This window comes from Sinohyriopsis cumingii, chromosome 1, assembly GCF_028554795.1.
Source record: "Sinohyriopsis cumingii isolate HCF-2022 chromosome 1, ASM2855479v2, whole genome shotgun sequence".
In the NCBI taxonomy this organism is placed as follows: Eukaryota; Metazoa; Mollusca; class Bivalvia; order Unionida; family Unionidae; genus Sinohyriopsis; species Sinohyriopsis cumingii.
The window spans coordinates 7,572,184-7,590,720 of NC_142961.1; the positions used below are offsets into that span (position 1 = coordinate 7,572,184).

General features: G+C 33.9%; 2 protein-coding genes across 3 annotated transcripts in view; one reads left to right on the top strand and one right to left on the bottom strand.

Moving 5' to 3' along the window:
* The window catches only part of LOC149806376 (uncharacterized), a 90,177-nt gene extending 81,599 nt beyond the window's left edge, over positions 1 to 8,578 (top strand). For both annotated transcript variants that reach the window (XM_089952327.1, XM_089952335.1), the window contains exon 13: positions 366 to 8,578. In XM_089952327.1, coding sequence (XP_089808453.1) covers positions 366 to 555 — 190 coding nt within the window. In that variant the 3' untranslated portion in view covers positions 556 to 8,578. The remainder of the gene's footprint in view (positions 1 to 365) is intronic.
* Positions 8,579 to 16,789: 8,211 nt separating this feature from the next.
* Positions 16,790 to 18,537, bottom strand: part of LOC149806377 (tRNA:m(4)X modification enzyme TRM13 homolog) — a 59,835-nt gene continuing 58,087 nt past the window's right edge. The window contains exon 13 of the mRNA XM_089952350.1: positions 16,790 to 17,419. Coding sequence (XP_089808476.1) covers positions 17,233 to 17,419 — 187 coding nt within the window. The 3' untranslated portion in view covers positions 16,790 to 17,232. The remainder of the gene's footprint in view (positions 17,420 to 18,537) is intronic.

The window sequence follows — 18,537 nt, forward strand, 5'->3', positions numbered from 1 at the left end:
CATGTACCATGCCTATGCTTGTTTGCATGTGTCTTTTTTGACGGTACACCAGGCAGGCAGTAAACACAATATTCCTTGGTATTCCTGATCCAGTCTAAAACTTCGATTATATATTGATTAATATTGTCAAACCTAATACCATAAGGCTACTCTTTTACTCTTCTGAATGCAGAAAAACTGTATATGTCTTGTTTTTAATTGTAGATTGTTTTGTTCAGAGTTCTAGCCCATGCTCAGCTGTTTTTTTGGCTCTAGAAAGTGGAGGGACGTCCACCAACATTTATTTGTCACATGTTAAGTTTAAGTAGTCAAGTATAAACTGATATGAAACTTAACTTAACAGACTCTTACATTCTGTTTTATAGTGAAGCTGATTTAGAGGACTTTATCAGTCATCTGTTCCACCAAGCCATGCACACAGATCCCAATTCTCAATGGTCACAACAGTCGTCTCCATCTAGTGCTTCCACCTGGAACCAGAATGCCAGTTCTGCTGCTGCTGCAGGTGCTTCAGCCACTAACAAGAGAAACCGACGTCGAAAGAAGAAACACTGATTGCCTTGTTGTTTTATAATTCTGTTCAAAAAGGACTTTTATTTTTGTTCCAGAAGATGACAGCTTACTCTTCTGATTTTGTTTTTGCTCAGTGGACCACTCCAAAGATTGTCTACATTTATTAGTCAGCTCTTTCCTAGCTGCTACACTTGTATAATCTAATTATAGCATTTAATTATAAATGATTGCAACAAAAGACCATTACAAACTGTATGGTAAAATCAAGTATAAAAACTTTTATAAAGACAACCAAGTTACATTTAAATCAAAGCATAACAGTATAACTTATTGATTAACAGATTCTAGGACAATTGGAACTATAGTCTGTTTGTACATCTGACCAGTTTCAATAATGGACATTTTTTATGCGATAAAAAGTGCACAGAACTTAGTCAATTCATTGATTTATGATTTCTGTCCTGAATGTGACCCATTGTGGCCCTAATACTGGCATTCTCTGCATCTTTCATGCTTAACAGACTTTCCATACTAACATGGCAACATGTTGCATACAATATAGGCGAGTTGATTTCCTCAGACAGCATTGTGACGTAGTTCATCCTATTCGTTAACAGCCAGATAATTCTGTAAATTACCATAATGTTGAGAGTTTAGAGTTATATCCCTTTTTTACATTTACATGTAAATTACACAACTTGTTATATCCATGTGGAAAGCAGATTTGTAGTTATCATTCTTTTCCTTTTTGTTGATTTGACATTGTAAATATTGGAAGCAGACAACATAGTATTTTCCTTTAGTTGTGCATACACCCCTTCACTGAAAATGGACTTTTCAAGGAACTGGAAATGACTGGCAAACATTGTTGTCTTCTTCACTGAAAACTTCCATTAGAAATAAAATGTGCAGACCAAAATGGTGTTTAGAGTCCCACCTGGGCATAATCAGGTTTGAAATTATATATCAATAAATGAACCAAGTTCTGTGCATCTTTTATCTCATTTGTGCTTTTTGTTTTTTAAATCAGTAGTAGGGTACAAACATACAGGAGGTATATTGAAACTATACATGAATTACTGTAGGGAAGAATTTTAAGATAACACATCTCATCCTTAACTGTTACTACACAATTGATAACAAAATTTGATGGGATACAGTGGGTCATTGTTTCCTTATTTTGCGGCAATCATACATCTCTGAATTTGTACTCAACAGAAAGATTTGCATATACGGAATTTCATTTTCCAGTTACTATATGACATATATTATAAAAAATGACAATATCTATAGAATATTTTCTGGCTGAATAGGTGCATCTCTGCTTGAAAATTGTTATTTCATGCATATATTCCTCATACTTGATAATCCAATTTCAGTATAATAATATTTAAGTTACAGCTCTAGTAGAGATACTAGCTTAGCTTGTTACTTGTATTTATTATCAAAACCATTACATCCTCATGTTGTTTCCTGATTAATCTTGACATTAACTTTATCAGTTCAACTTCAGCATGGGGAAAGCAGTCTCCATGTACATGTAGTGAAGCAAATTTCATAGTCATTTACACATGCATGCGCATATAAATATATATATATATATATATATATATATATATATATATATATATATGTACATTCACATGTGACAGGTACCTGGGTTGGGTTTTGTACTACCTTGAAATACTTTGTTTCAGATGGATTTAAGATAAAAATTTAATCTTGTCTGGTTGGGTTTTCTCTTTCCCCCCCCCCCCTCAGGTCAGTAAGAAAATAAAATAAACATTTTAAATAATATTTTATGGTTGACAAAAATGGGGATGGGAGGGGATCGAACAGAATGAAAGTGGAGATATCTGACCCACAAAACACCAACACAGCCAGAGAGTTCCCTGTTTGGTACCTTGAAAATTTGCCTACCCATCCATCTCTAATTGTTCAGTATCTTGTTGCTGTACCCAACATTGACATTCATCTGCCATTCTGTACACTTAAATAAAATCAAAAGTCAGTTGACTACTGCTCTAGTTTTTGGTTTTTGGTCTAATATTAACCTATTATATTCTATAGCATTAATGTATCAGAGAGCATGAAAAAAGCGTATTTATTATTTTTTCACATGTACCCATGTAACATCCACTGATTTACACTCCATTACACTATGTAATATGTTGTTTTGATATGTATAGTCAGACCTATGCTGCACTGTTTTCAGGTGTTAGACTTGGTAGTCATTTAATGTACAAACCAACATAGTAATCTAATAATTCACCATTGTGGCCTAAATTTTGGCCTGTGATGTTGAGTATGATTGAGCTGTGTGCCCTTACATATGGAGTTTAATACACAAACTTTCTGAATAAACTCATTTCATTTAACTATATTTGGCAATATACTACACTAGAATAAGTGTAACACAGCTGATCCACTTTGTACTGTATCTTTGGTTCCAAAATGTCAGTTTGTTTGTCTTATAAATAGGTAAGAATAGTGCTTTTTTTGTACAATATGGTAATAGCATCACTCGAAAGTGTAGTCTGATTTAAAATGCATTGGACAGCTTAATTTTTGTAATTTTACTGTAATAATTTAGCCAGCATCAGAGTGATTAAGTTAGGTCTGTCAATGGTAAATACTTTAACCCTTTTTAAGAATTTGGATCTTTGTATTTAAAGAACTGCAGCATAAAAAGAATTTGCAGAACGAAGTATTTACTATATACACACCAGGTACAAACATTAATACTGCTGGATAGTACCATAAAATAAGAGTTTTGTTGCTTTGAGCTGAAATCTGTTGAATATTTCAGGTTAAGCATCCTCCCCAACCCCACCCACACCAGTCATGTTTATTAATGGAAACTCCCCTATCTAACTAGATCCCCTGCCTGTCATTTTCCTTGTATATTTTAACTGCCATTTTGTAACCACTTTTAATAAATTGACAAATTGTTCCTTTGCATGTCTGGATGGTTCAAAGGGGTATTGTTACACTATTTTCATTTGCACTTGTGAGCTCTTTTTCACTGTATAAAGTGCAAAAAGAAGTTTGCTTTTATTAAAGTTTGCATGAAAAGGTCATATGGTTATCGGGATGAATGTGAAATCTCTGAATTCATACATTACAAACTACAAAGGAATGTGATTTGTAGTCACATGTCAGTCAGTTTTTGGATTGGCACTTATCATTGTTTTATTTAGTTCAGTTTTTTTCTTCTTCTGGCAGTGAAATCTCCTTTAATGCAATTGACCTGTGAACTTTGAGTATCTGAGTTCTGAGTAGAGGAGAATGATTTGCATAACCAGGAATTAGGGTGATGAAGTCTGTATTTACTTAGGGCTGTTCCATAAAAGCGTATATGGGACCCAGGGAAGGCACTTTTAAAGTGGGGTACTCACCCATAGATGCAATTTATAATTTTCTTATCACTTTAGTATGAACTCTGTGAAATCAAAGCACCCTTGCATATATCTTTTAAGAACTGCCTTCCCTGCATGCTATGTATATTTAATTGGAACACCCCTTACGATATATGAGAAATAAATAGGGATAGTTTATGCTCTGTTATACTTCAGTTTGGGGCTTGCAATAGTCTCATCATAAAAAATTTCTTTATAATTTGTATACCACAGGTATACTGAGAATAAAGTATTCAACATGCTGTTTTTTGTTTACTGCCTAATTTACATAGGGAGAATCTCGAACATTTAGGGATAGTACTGGTAAAAGTAAGATTCAGGCATCACATATACAGAAATAAATGTTATATACTGGTCCCTCACTATAAGGGATTGACCATTTAATGTTCATGAGGGGCTGGGATTTTCTTTTGGTCCAGAATTTTGTTTCATCTGAGGATAATGTATTTCTTTAATTTAATATAATGGACATAAATAGGTCTTTTTTTTGTTGTGACCAAATCTGAGCTCCCCCCCATATTTTTTCAAGCATTTTGGAGGCTGGAAATTTTTATTCAAGAAAATATCAGCTCTCCACCCCTTGAATATTGAATCATGAGACCCTAACTTGCTTCCCTAGCAGATTCAGTAATAAAACTGCATTCATTGCCAAAATAGCATCCATGACTAATACTAATGTTGTATGAGGGACTGTTATACAGCAGTCCCTCACTATAAAGCCCTTCATTATAACACTTCCTTTTGTAAGGCAGATATGGTCATGGATCCCATTTCATTAAGTTCTAGTGAAATTACTTCATTACACGATGGTCTCACTACGTGATGGTGTGTTCTGTGGTTCTCACGAATGGCATAATGAGGGAGTCTTATATTACAAGGATGTTCTATAATTAAGTACCAATCTATTAAGTATTTCAGATAAACCAATTACCAGTTGATCCATTCATAACACTCAGAATATACCACTGGATAGCTTGATGTGCCCAGTGTTCTTGCACAAGCTAACTGATTAACACAGATTTGGAATGTGCTGAAATTCATTTTAAAATTCATTTTATATTACATTGAAATCTGTCAAAATCATAAACCAAAATTAACTTGTTTAATAAAGATACAATTTGACTCATTAAACTGAAATCTGATGTGAAAGCTGAAAGAAATATTCATTCCCAAATGTCAATTTTACAAAAATATCAATTTAATGAACATCAAACTTAATCAGAGATTGTGGCTAGCCAATGGTCTTTATACAGCCTAAAGGCCATATAGGGTGAAATAAAACCCAACACACATGCCCATACAGATGCACTGAATTCTTAATCATCCCAAATACCTTAGTTTTTAAAAAATACTGGCTTGCTCTTGATGTTTATGTTTGAACATGTAAAAATTTACTCGTCTATAAAAGGACGCATGTTGTCTAGTTGTTAGGCAAATGGTGGACCTCACTAAACTAAACCCCATCAAAACCAAAAGATTTAATTTTAGATTTAAGAAGGGATTTTGCAATAGAGAGGTATCACTATACTGCTAGTATAATACCGGTTGTAGATAACAATTGTCTCATCTAGTCATGATTGCAGTTTACATAGCAATTAGGAAAATGTTTTGTGTAGATACTAAATTACTATATTGTCATATTCTGTTTCTAGAATTCATTTACTTATGCCAGTTAAGTGGTTTCATGGGATGAGAAAATAACATCCAACATTTCTGGATTGTTCTTCATTCATATCTTATGTTTTTTCATTTTGTTTTTTTTTTTCTTTTTTCTTTCAACATTTGTAGTTACATATGCAGTGAAACTGAATATCACAGTTCAGTAGTTGTGCTATTGTGTGCACTGAATATACTTGCTTATAAGTTGGGTCAAATTGCAAAAAAAACAGATCCTGATCTGCAGTAGCATAATGCTCATGCAGAACAGGGTATATGTTGTTTTGTTGTCCAGAATGCTCTTACAGACTGCACAGACCCGGATCTGCAAGTACAGTATGTGACTGCAGATCTGGGTCTGTTCAGTTTGCAGTTGGACTCGACTTAAAAGTGAGTATATATGGTATTAGTGCCACCACACTTGTGATTATTTCAGTTTATTTAATATCTTCATACCTGTAGACAATATATTATCATTCTAAATATTATGTTGTTAAAACAATATTTAATAGCAAATCACTTGCAGGGATTCAGACTACCAAATATGATTATTATACAGTTGTCCTTATTACACAATTGTCCTTCTTACAATGCTCAAGTTTTCATTTTTGATCAGATATTAAAGGTTTTATTAAATGTTTGTCAAACCACAGTTATATGTGGTAGTGCATCACTTGCAAAGTTGTTGTTCATGGATAGAATTATTGCATGTCTAGGGCATTTAGGTGGGCAGACAGTTCTCCTGATTGCTTGTAGTGTGATAAATCAGCTCTAAAACCTGTATCGGTATTGATGGTTTGACTGGGTTCCAATCTCATGTATTTGTAAAACACATAATAACTGCTGACAGACCTATCCGCAAAACATTGTTGCACATATAGACTATTGTCAGACCTGGTATTTCTCGCAGTTCTGGAGGTATGGTCATTCATGGCCTTTCAGCAGTCTATCTGTTCAGCATATTTCCAAATAAAATCTGATATAAACAACTTGAAAATCAACGTAGAAAAGCACAACACTACTCTTGACAAGTTTCTGAACAATTTGAAATATAATATCAAATGATCAAAACAACCACTTTCAATGAACAGTCATATCTGACTGGTTCCTCAATATTGACTGAACAGCCATTGTAGCCCAGTAAATTCAAATGACGGGAGGTAGGGTTGTGTTATTCCATGTGGATTTAAAAGTTATCAAACACAGGAACTGATGTATACATATGCTGCACAGATTTTAAAAAGCCTCCCTCAACCAGCCATTACTGGAAATTTGCAGGAAATACCAGTGTCTAAAAATGGTTTTTGTATGCACTGATGGGTTGCATTACAGACCTGTCTGCAATAATTTCAGTGCTATATGTACATACGATATCAGGTGTCAACTATCCTTCAGTATCAATATGGGTTTGGAGACTGATTTATTGGACTAGGTTACTTTGTGATAGATATGTACGGGATAAATTAGTTGCTGGGCAGATGTGGAACATGCAAAGTGTCCATGATATCAAGAATTATGTTTGCAATTGTAGATATGCCTTTGATATTGATCACTCATACTGACACATAATGAGCATTTCTTTAGGTAATCTGTTGAATCTTTTAACATATAAACCCGGGTAAAACACATGCACATTTAGTTCCAGAAATGTAGACCTAGATAAGCCATAGTGTGGCATATTGACACATCATGGTCTATGATGTTTGTTTCATTTATGATCTCCAGCAGGCATTAGTGGCAGAACTGAGTTGATCCTGTTTGCAGCTGGTTGTATGTCATGAAGATATGGCAAATGTTATAACAGCAATCCCTGAGTATAACTGTGTTCTTGTAATGAGCAGATATGGCAAATGTTAGAACAGCAATCCCTCAGTACAACTTTGTTCTTGGCGGCTATAGAAGTGTAATCTGTTACAGGTCAGGTTAAGTTATTCATAGCACAGTGTTTCGGCAATATAACACTTCATGGGGGCTATAAAAGTGTTACGTGTTATAGGTCAGTTTTTGTTATATAATAGTAGATCATGCATAGTACAGTGATCCTCCATTACAACACTAGACAACTGTAATGTGTTATAGGTCAGGTCATGTTATACTGAAGTAGATTACATTTTACAGTGATCCCTCAATGGGGGCTATAGAAGTGTGATGTGTTAAGTAGGTATGTTTTACAGGAGTAAATTATACATTGTAGTGTGATCTCTCAATACAACACAGTTCATCACAATTATCAAAGTGTTGTGTGTTCTAGATGAGGTTGTCTTGTACTGGAGTAAATTATATAGTTATAGCATTGCTATTACATAACAAAATGGGATCCAGGACTACCCGATTTATTGAAGGGATTGTTATTCAGGAGACTGATGTGCCTTTTAGTAAGGGATTACTGCATTCATTGGTCATTTACTGTCTTAATGTTCCAAAACAAATCGTTAATTAATTTCTTTTCACATCAACATATGTTGATATTTGTTAATTGGAAAGTGCTCTGCAGAAAACCTTTGTAATAAGGGGCATCTAAAGATGTATGTTTTAAGCAAACTGCTTTTAAAAATTTGAAAGTAAAAGCTATGGTCACGATGTGCATTTATTTTGCTTAAAGTGGTCAAATTAACATTTTCAATCTCACAGTTTATATTTTAGAAAAGAAAAGCAAAGCAGTTATTTATTACTAAACAAAATAATTTTTCATTGTCACATTTGAAGTGATAGTGCAGATTAACAGAAATGTGTAGCCATTGAATTTCATGTTAAATATTTCGTGCAGTAATAATTCCTGACTGCATTGCACAGATACTATGGTATTGTAAATTTTCGTGGATGACCACTTTTCATGATTTTTGTTGCTGCGCCAAACCAGGAATTTAAAGACACAATGAAAAACTAGCCACGTATGATGATAACCCCCTCCAACCATCTTAGTGTGTTTCGTTTCCAGAGATTAAATAGTATTTAATAAATAACATCTGGTAATAAAATATTAGCTTTTACATGTGTTTGTTTTAGTTTATTCCTTTTAAAAAAGAATTATAACACATTTTCATATTGTTTAATGCACACATATCGATAAGGTATCTAATGTAATTTTCACTCACTGCATTGATTTGATATTTGAGATAAGGATAGAGAGAAGCAAGAAAAAACATGGTGTTAAAGCACAATAGTGAAATAAAAGAAATAAAAATAAAAAATACTAGTATATCAAAATTAAATTTAATACTTGCTCAAATCAATCTTTCATTTTGAATACAACCAATTTTGAAAATTTTAATCCTTCTGAAAGCACATTTCCATTTATCAATGTATTTTTAATCCAAAGAACAAGAAGCCTGTAAAATACTAGAACTATTGCATGAAGTACTATTATTAATTTAACATTATGTGTACACACTAACAGCACAGTTAAAGAGTCATTGAGTTTTGGACTATCAGCATCCTGTTGGTCAATTCTCATTATACACACCAATGCTTCTTATGTAATATACCCCAAATTACAGAATTAAACAAGTCCAGCTTTCTGAAAAACCACTGATATTTAGGTTTGATCTTTCATGTGTGTGTTTGTGAATAGGAATTTTAACATAGCATTAGCAATTTTTCAGTCATATCGTTACGATGTCTGCAGTGTGGCAGTTTATAGTGATGTCTAGCGCTGGGGCATCATGCTGCAGATATGTAGCATGATGTCCCACCCAGTTACATTATCCTGACACCAGGCCAACCAGTCCTAACACTTAGTACCATTTTCGTAAGTCTTTGGTATGACTTGGCCACAATCCTTCCAAAAAATATTTTTAACTAAGAGAAATTTTGGTGACCGAAATTTATTTGTGGTGTTGTATGTTTATTGTTATTTTTGAGACCTGGTCACTCCTTACCATATATGGATATAAAATGAACGTGGATATAATTTTCCAGTTCACATTCTTTGCTGTTCTAAAAATATGTGCTTACACTGCATACAGAAAGTTACTGTATGCACTTGCTTATAGGTCAACTCAAACTGCAAACAAAAAAGATACTGAGCATAATACGCCTGCAAATCGGAGTATGTTCGTTCTTCTGGTTGCTCCAATCAAATTGCACAGACACAGATCTGCTGGACCATTATGGAAAACTATGATCAAGTTTTTCTGAGCAATACTGTTTGACATTAGGAGTGCAGTATTACTCAGAAAAAATGAGTTCAAATTGTACCATATAAATAGAGTAACTTTTATATTATGTACTCAGTTTGACTTCTACCCAAGGCTGAATAATAAGAAGAGTACACTACAAGAAACACAGAAATTGAATTTATGCTGGATTCGAACGTAAATACACAACTGTAGGTTCACAATACACAGTATTAATGCGCACATAACACCACCCAGCGACCTTTGAACTTCGTAGCATATTGTGCATTCAGTAATTTGTTTTAAAAATAAATCTTGTTTTGGTCTACTTAAAACAGAAATTTTGGAGTTATATTGTGAATGAATGAGCATTGAAACAACTTTTCTAGTTTGTGTGGAATGGATTTATTAGCTGGGTCAATTCCATACAAGGTACAAGTGACTGGAGAAACTGGCTTTCATGATGCTGTACACGTGTATCAATTATGTCATTTTTTCGGGAATCATAATGTTGGAAAAAATGAGAATTCTTTTAATGAAAATCTCAAACATATGCAGGATTAAATATTGTTTGCTAGGAATATTACATTTATTTTGTTTTTTAGTGCAGTAAGGAGAATGTGGTTTCTATTGGAAATGAAGTCAAAATTACAGCAGTTTCATGGTGTGGATGAAATTTTGCAACCTATGTGACTCTGATAAGCAGAAATAACTAAAAAAATATATATTGAGAAAATTCAAGATGCAAAAAGGTAAATATATTTATTGCCATCATTACTGCCAGCTAAGGTCACATTTTTCCCTCATCACTTGCATGCTGATTGTTGGAGTGACACGAGCTATTTACATGACCCGTATGACTTTTATTGCTACTATAAACTGAAACATTGTCTGAGAAAGTAAAACGGAGAAATTTGCAAAGCAGCTGTGGTTTAACAGCCCAGCAGAGATTAGACTTCATCTTGGCTTACTGGCTATTTTCTGTCAAAACCTGCCTTTGTCAGTTGCATTCTTTTGTTAATTTAGTGTTTGGACTGACATGTGAAATAGGACATATCTGATAGCAACAGGATATCCCTTGGCTTTGATATGCCTTTCTGTGCTGTTTTTATAGACCCTTGAAAACACAGCTCATAGTCTGAACCATTCAATTAGCAAATAGTTATAAACATTTCCACTAAATAATAAGATGATAAAAATGGTATTTTCAATACTGCATGTCTTGTGTTTGTTGCGGACATTACGGATATCACATTCAGTCGCTTGATGGTTGACAATTTCTTTTGTGACTTGATAAATTCATTTACATCATCAACTTAATCATCTCTACTTTCAAATGGATGAAACAGCTTGTTTAATTCATTCACAGACAAATCTAATAAAAGCTTTTGCATCTGCTACATGAGCATTCATTGCTTATGATCAAAAGTAGTGCCTAACAGACTAATATTTTTGGACGTATGCAGTATGAAGTAGTGCAGTATGGAAAAATACTGCATAATTCTGAAATGTAAAGTTAACAGAACAAAATGAACACATCATAATTATTATTTCTGTATATCATTGCTTGCCTCATTCCTGGATTGATGCAACATGCCCTCTTTCCTTTAATAATGGGGAAAATATTTTTTGTGGGTCTGGGATTTAGTGGACATATAGCCTGCTGACACAAATGCTTGGTGTGTGCTTACTAAAGATCATCGTGGGTTTTGCAACTTTTTGTATATACAGAGCAAGTTAGCTGATCCTACCTTTAGAAATGGGACAATCTTTTCTGTTGCTACATTTAGCAAAGCACACCTACATTGTGACTGCCTTAATAGATTTTTTAAGTCCTGTGTTTATAAAGTGCTAATTCTACAAAAGAATTAGAAGACAGCAATTTCCCAGACCACTGGTAATATGCCACAGTTTGGACAGTATTTAGTTATAACTAAATGTCATAGAACGTCCTTATGTAGTGCACATCAGTAAAATTTCTTTTCTCCTTACATAGGTGTCAGCTTGTATTGTTTACCTGTAATTTGTATGTTGTTTTCCATTTTTGTCAGTGTATGGCTGTACAACCGTTACGAATTTGTTTTTGTATTTTTTAAAAAATTTCTTTTCTTTTTCTTTTTGCTTTGTGTGCATCTGGGACTCGGGACATACTTTTCTTTTTTAGAACAAGGATTCAACAAGATCAGGGTGGCCTGAAACAACAATCAGATCATACTCAAAACCATGCTTTCCTTTGATAATGAAACGAGTTTCATTCATGGTTCAACTCCTGTTAGTGAAGATCTCGTCATTTATCGCTCTGAAATTTGATGCTCACTTGGATTTCTAATATTGACTAACTACCTGTGTAGTAAGTACATTTTTTTTTTTAATACATTATTATTTTATCATTTATACTTATTACTATCAAATGCATAAAGTTAACATCAATTTTCATACTTTACTTAGTCTGGCAGTCATCTTGGTGTAACCGTAATTCATCCAACTTTTCTGTGTGAAGATAAAGTCGATTTATTAATTATTTTAACAATATTCTAATTAAAAATAAAGTCTGCTGAATTTGGTACCAGCATTTTATCGTGCTGTCATAAGTTTGAATTAAGTTTGTCAGATATGTAATGTAAACAGGAAGATGCATTGCCATAATGAAGAAGTATTATAGATACTGAGTGACATCATTCTCGTGACTCGAAAATATTTAATACTGCCAATTTATATCAAGTTTTTTTTACCAAAATCGGCACACCATATTGCAAATTCATTACTTTTCAAAGACCAGATACGCAATTTAATAGAAAAGATCAACAGCTTACAAGGTATAAACTTCTGGACTGCAAATTTGTCCATTTTTTATTTTTAGATTTCAAATTTTGGATAGCTCCTGGCGTAATATCATGGGGTCTGTGGGGGAAAATATAAATTCATAACACATTTGTAATCGGAAGTTCTTCCTCTATCACAGGTCAAATCAAAATTTTAATTTTTTTTTTTCCTTCCCATCTAGTTGAAATATTCCATCCATCAAATGGCTGAGCCTAACTCAAAGAAACGCAAGTTTGAAGACACTGACCGAGGTCATGGCAAGTTTCAGGCTGACTGGATTAAAGTCTTCCCTGGCATTGTAGATGTATCCAAGTTGGGAACTTCCCATCCTTTTTGTAAAATATGCAGTAAAGACATTAAAGTGGTGGAGTCAGGTATAGATGATCTGGAGGAACACTTAGGACAAAACTGCATGAAAGAAATTTTGAAATAAAGAAGGAAGCATCCATCAAAAGCTTCTTTGCTCAGCCAAAGCAGGAAGCTGATAACGTTATAAGTAAAAAGAATGAAATGAAGTTTCCAAAATGTAAATAACTATATAAATATGTATAAAAATACTTTGTGTATAGCATTTGTTGTTTTCAGACTGTCTTATATAATGTATGAATACATTTTTTCATGTAAGTTTGTTTTGGTCTGGTATATAGGTTTATATCTCAAGGGGTTGACACCTATGCCATACATGAAACACACACATAGAACAGTGGGTGCTCTGATAAAGCAATGAATTACAACCAAAAAATAATATGGATATCATTACTAACAAGTGTACCATACATGTTATATCATACACCTGTTTTGTGTTGTAAATATTATACTTTTTATGCAAAACTCTTTTATTGGTCAGAAACATGGGTACAAGAAGACAAGGTACCCATTTACTCTGTGTACTAAATCAGTGTCACATGGGGACTTTGCCAAGCAATACTGAATCATACACTCTGCAGTATCAGACTTCCTTATCTTAAATGTGACCTATCCACAAAATATGGTCATGGTAAAAAGACACAGACCTGAAATTATTTTGTGGAAATTGTTTTTCTCATTTTGGTCTTGGTGATCATGATCTTTGGTTCCAAACTAAATATGTGCCTTTCCTGTCCAAAATGATCCTCAAAGTTCGGTCATGGTTTGTAACACAGAACTGGAAATATTTTGTGGAAAATGTTTTCATTCTTGGTGTCCTTCTCACCCTGTCATTTGACCTTTTAACTCTAACATCAATAGGTTTCTTGTCTACAATGTATGTCATGTACAAAGTTTAGTCATGAAATGTAATAAAGAAATGAAGTAGTTTTGTGCAACGTTTTTCCTTTCTTAATTCCCTGTCACCTTGACCTATGAACTTTCATCTCAAATGTAAGCCATCCAGAAAGTTTGGTCAAAGAAAGTATAAAGAGCTCAAAGTATATTGTTCAAAAACCATTTTTCTTCTGTGAGTAACAGTAACATTCACTTCTGACCCAGGGGCCCCGAGTGGCCGAGTGGTCTAAAGCGCTGTCCGTTACGGACCACTGCCATCTCACCTCTGTCTGCGTGGGTTCGAGTCTCGGATTCAGCCAATGTGGGTATGTGAGAAAGCTTGCCAGTAGCTTCTCGTGGGTCGGTGGTTCTTTCCGGGGTTTTCCCGGGTTCTTCCTCCACCATTAATACTGGCCGCCATATATGGCCTATCGTGTGCTGAAAAATGGCGTTAAACCCTACAACAACAGCAACAACAACACTTCTGACCCCAAGATAAGTTGGAATCTTTCTTATCTCAAATGCATGTTTATATACAGCATCTGGTTAAGGTATCTGATACACGGTTCAAGTTATTTTTCAGAAAGTTTTCCTTCATTAAGTATATTTGACCTTTGACCCACAAAGTTTCTTCCTTGTCCCAGATGCAACCTACTAATAAAGTCTGGTAATGATTGATGGTGGAGAACTCTATTTACTGTTTACTGCTGAGAACCGACAGACAAACATCATAACATGATGTGGTTCAACTTGTGTTTTAAAACAGAAAAACAATTAAATGATTTCTCAAAAAACCAATTTGACATAAAGCATTCTGGCATGAAGGCCTTTCAAATCTGAACTAAAGATACCTTATCTGCCTTCAGATATGGTGGTGCCATTCCATAAAATTAATAACAAAACTTCCAACATCTCACAGAGCTTTACCGAATTTAACCAAACTGACCAGAAAGCATCCTTGCAAAAAACTTTAAATGTACATGGCAGATTGGCATCACCAGTCACACATTAAAACTTTAAAAGGCCTTCAAGTTTAGATTCAGTTAATCTAGTTAAATTCTGTTCAGTACTTTTTAAGAAGTCATCATTTTAAATGTATGCTGTATCAAGTAACGGTGGTCATATTGGATAGAGGTCATTAGAATTCATTACAATAAAGTGAATGGTTTCCATTGCAGGATGCTTCAAATGTGGTCTTTACAAAGTTGTATCAAGATTTTTATATTCTAAGTAATGTCAGCTATGTTGGACAACAGTCAGGCATCACTAGTGTAAACCTAAAAGCCTTGATGTGGAGATGCTCACTGTCAAATATCATTTGAACTTATATATATTTTTTTTAAAAGAAATGTTGAAAGTAGTATAAGGTGAAGGATGAGGCCAGCCATATGCAAAGCCATAGTATTGCCCCATTTGCCTTGCAGCCAGGTGAGCTAAAGCCATAGTATTGCCTCATTTGCCTTGCAGCCAGGTGAGCTTAAGCCATAGTATTGCCCCAATTGCCTTGCAGCCAGGTGAGCTAAAGATCAGTGTCCATCAAATGTAAAATGTTGGTCTCAGTGAGCTACTTTTGTTTTTAAACTGTAATGTTAGTGGAGATAGATACAATCACAAAGTGTCATCAATCTGGTATGAACTGTGCTTGAAAAATTAATTTGATCAAAATATTTAACTAAATTCAGTAATGCATGAAAAATGTGCCATTATAATCTACTTTTGAAGTTTTGTAGTACTTTATGAAAATGCATCCTCTACTACATATATTGATTCTAGGTAGGATAATATGTATTTACAGGAACAAATTACAGTTTGGGGTCAATTCTAGACTTTAACCAAGCTCGGCCAATAAAGAAATATAGGTCCAAGTGAGCTTTTATCTCAAGATGGAGAACTAACAAGCAGATGTGCCAAGAGTTATGAAACACAATATATACATATATATATATGAGCATTATGTTTTAAGTGTTAGAAAGTCATGTGATCATAAACTAAATGCAAAAACTTGACCAAGATACAATTCCTATTAGCAAAGTTAGCTCCCTTGGCCCCATTGCAAGGAGTAGGTGTCATAAAATACAGTCCAAAGTATTATTTAGGACCTGGGAAGCAAGAATGGCCGAGAGGTAGTGGTGAAATACCTGTGCATATTCTTGTACAGATAACATTTTGGGGTTACTGTCTAAACTTGCTTATAAGTCCAAATGCAAACAATATAGACCCAATCTGCCTTCACATAATTTGCTAGCATATCTGGGTCTATATTGTTTGTTCTACTGATTACTCCTAACAAACTGCATATACCCAGATCTGCCAGTGCATTCTGCAATGGCAGATCTGGATCTGTGCAGTATGCAGTTGGACTGGACTTAAAAGCAAGTATAAATGGTAATACAATGACTCTCCTCTACTGTATGGTGTCAAAATAAAAATTGTTCTAAATCTAATACTTTCTCCATGGATATCGACTTAAGTTTACAATTGACATGCATGAATACCAAGATTAATGGAACTTACTTGGATTAAAAATCTGATCAAACACAAAGGCAGTAGGGTTATATGTTTTCAGTTGTTGCAGAAAATTTAATATTACAAGGCACCTAAATTGAATTTACTTTCATGGGTATCAGTTTTCCCCATCTTGTGAAATATTCATTTTAGTTGGTACAAAGATTCATGGACTGTTGAAAGGGATATAGTATTTACAAAGAAGAATCAGACATCAGTGGGTCTTTAAATGTTCTTTGTAGTAACAACACAATTCATGAAAATTGGTGAATTAACAGTATCCACATATATTATTAACTATACTATATTAACTATACTAAGTATTCAGTTACTTCCAGCCAAATGTTTTAGATATCAATTCAAGATTTTATCTTGTACATTAATTTTAATTCTTGTGATGACCGTGGCTCTTTTACAAAGCTTTGGTGACCTTGAATACCCTCCTTCCCTGTCAATAACCCAGTTTTTAATTAAAATAATTCACATAATTTTAAAAGAATCAGCAACCAAGATCAATTATGAATGCTAAAAGTTTTATTATTAAATGCCTAAGATATACATTATCCCCTTAGCATTACAAAAACTTGAACACCTCCAAATAGTCCTATATAGCTGGTTTAAGGTCGTGTTTTCAACAAATAAATCTCCTTAAAAAATAAACAGTGAAAATTTCATTAAAAGTTTTAAAGTAATACAATTTTAAAAATAAATCAATATTTGATGGACAGTAGTAAAAATTAAAACACTGCAATGTCATAGAATTGGAAGCACCAAAATATGGCATGGCAAGAGTAACCCAACATACATTACCATCAATATAAATATCACCAGCAACAAATATTAATTTTTTTTTAAAAAAAAGCCAGATAAAATATTACTTATTAGTCTGCATCTTTTTTCTTAGACTATTCTAGGCATCAATTTGTAAGTATGTCTGTTCATACTCGGCAAGGTCATTGTTAGGCATCAGATCCTGATGTCGCTATAAGAATCACATTTTCTGGTGTATAATAATTCTCGATAAAGATCTTCAGCTGGCTATTTAAACCTCTGTCTTTCAGATACATAACTCGCCCGTAATCAATTAAATGCTTGCATTTTCTTCCCACTTCCTCACGTTCCTTTTCAGACAGCTTAAAAGCATACCTGAATAAAAGAATAGAAAAGAAAGCAAATTATGTTTATCCTGGAATATTCACCCCATTAAATTTCATCTTTCCAGGAGGTAGTGGAGTTTATTTGCTAATGTTAATCTGATGGGGGAATATATTTTATGGAGAAATTAGAATCTAAATAATATAATAATATACATATATAAAATTACAAAAACATACCAGTACCTTTCCTTTTTCAAAGGGCTGTTCCATTTAACTCGACCATGGGGTGGGTCTGAACTCACCTCTTCGGGTTTTTTCTTGTATAGTTTTAATTCTTTAATTTGGTGGCACCCCTATAAAAAAATTGCACACTACATACTTCCATGTTGATTTAAATCAAGACCTCAAACATACTCATTATTCATGTAATTTATAAATACCCTGTATACAGGGAAGGCAGTAAAGAAAAATAGAGCCCCTCAAAGGGACAGATGCTCCAAAAACAATTTTCAGCATATTCAAGATGAGACCATTTCATTCTTTTTATTGCTGAGTAATGAAACCACATACTATTCTTCAGCAATAAAAAGATTAAAGAATTAACTGCTGTGGTGGACATACTGCATGTCAGAGTGGCACCATTTTCATTTCAAACCAAGAAGACCTTATCAGAAGCCTTTTGGTGAAACCCCATGTCAATATGACCATCCATTCTGGAGGAGTAGTGACAGTAAGATTTTCATGACAGGCATTGTGACAATGTGATAATGGATGTACAATTGACACCATTTTCATTCAGGACCAAGTAGGTATTATAAGAAGTTTATCAGTGAAAATGTCGTGCAATATAGTCATCCATTTGGGAGGCGTAAAGATAATATCTACAAGAGGGTTAATCTGCATCATTTTCATCTGGGACCAACTATATACCATAATAACTCTTCTGATGAAAATCCGTCAAAATAACTTTCTATTTAAGAGGATTAGTAAAAGCAAGATTTTCAAGACGGCCACCATTTTAATTTAAGGAAACATACATGTTGATATAATTTTCTGTTTTGGAGAAGTAAGAATAACCCTTTCAAGATGGCTGCCAATGTAATCATACAGGATATTAGATGAGTACCATTTCCATTAAGGTCCAACTAGATATCATAAGAAGGCCTC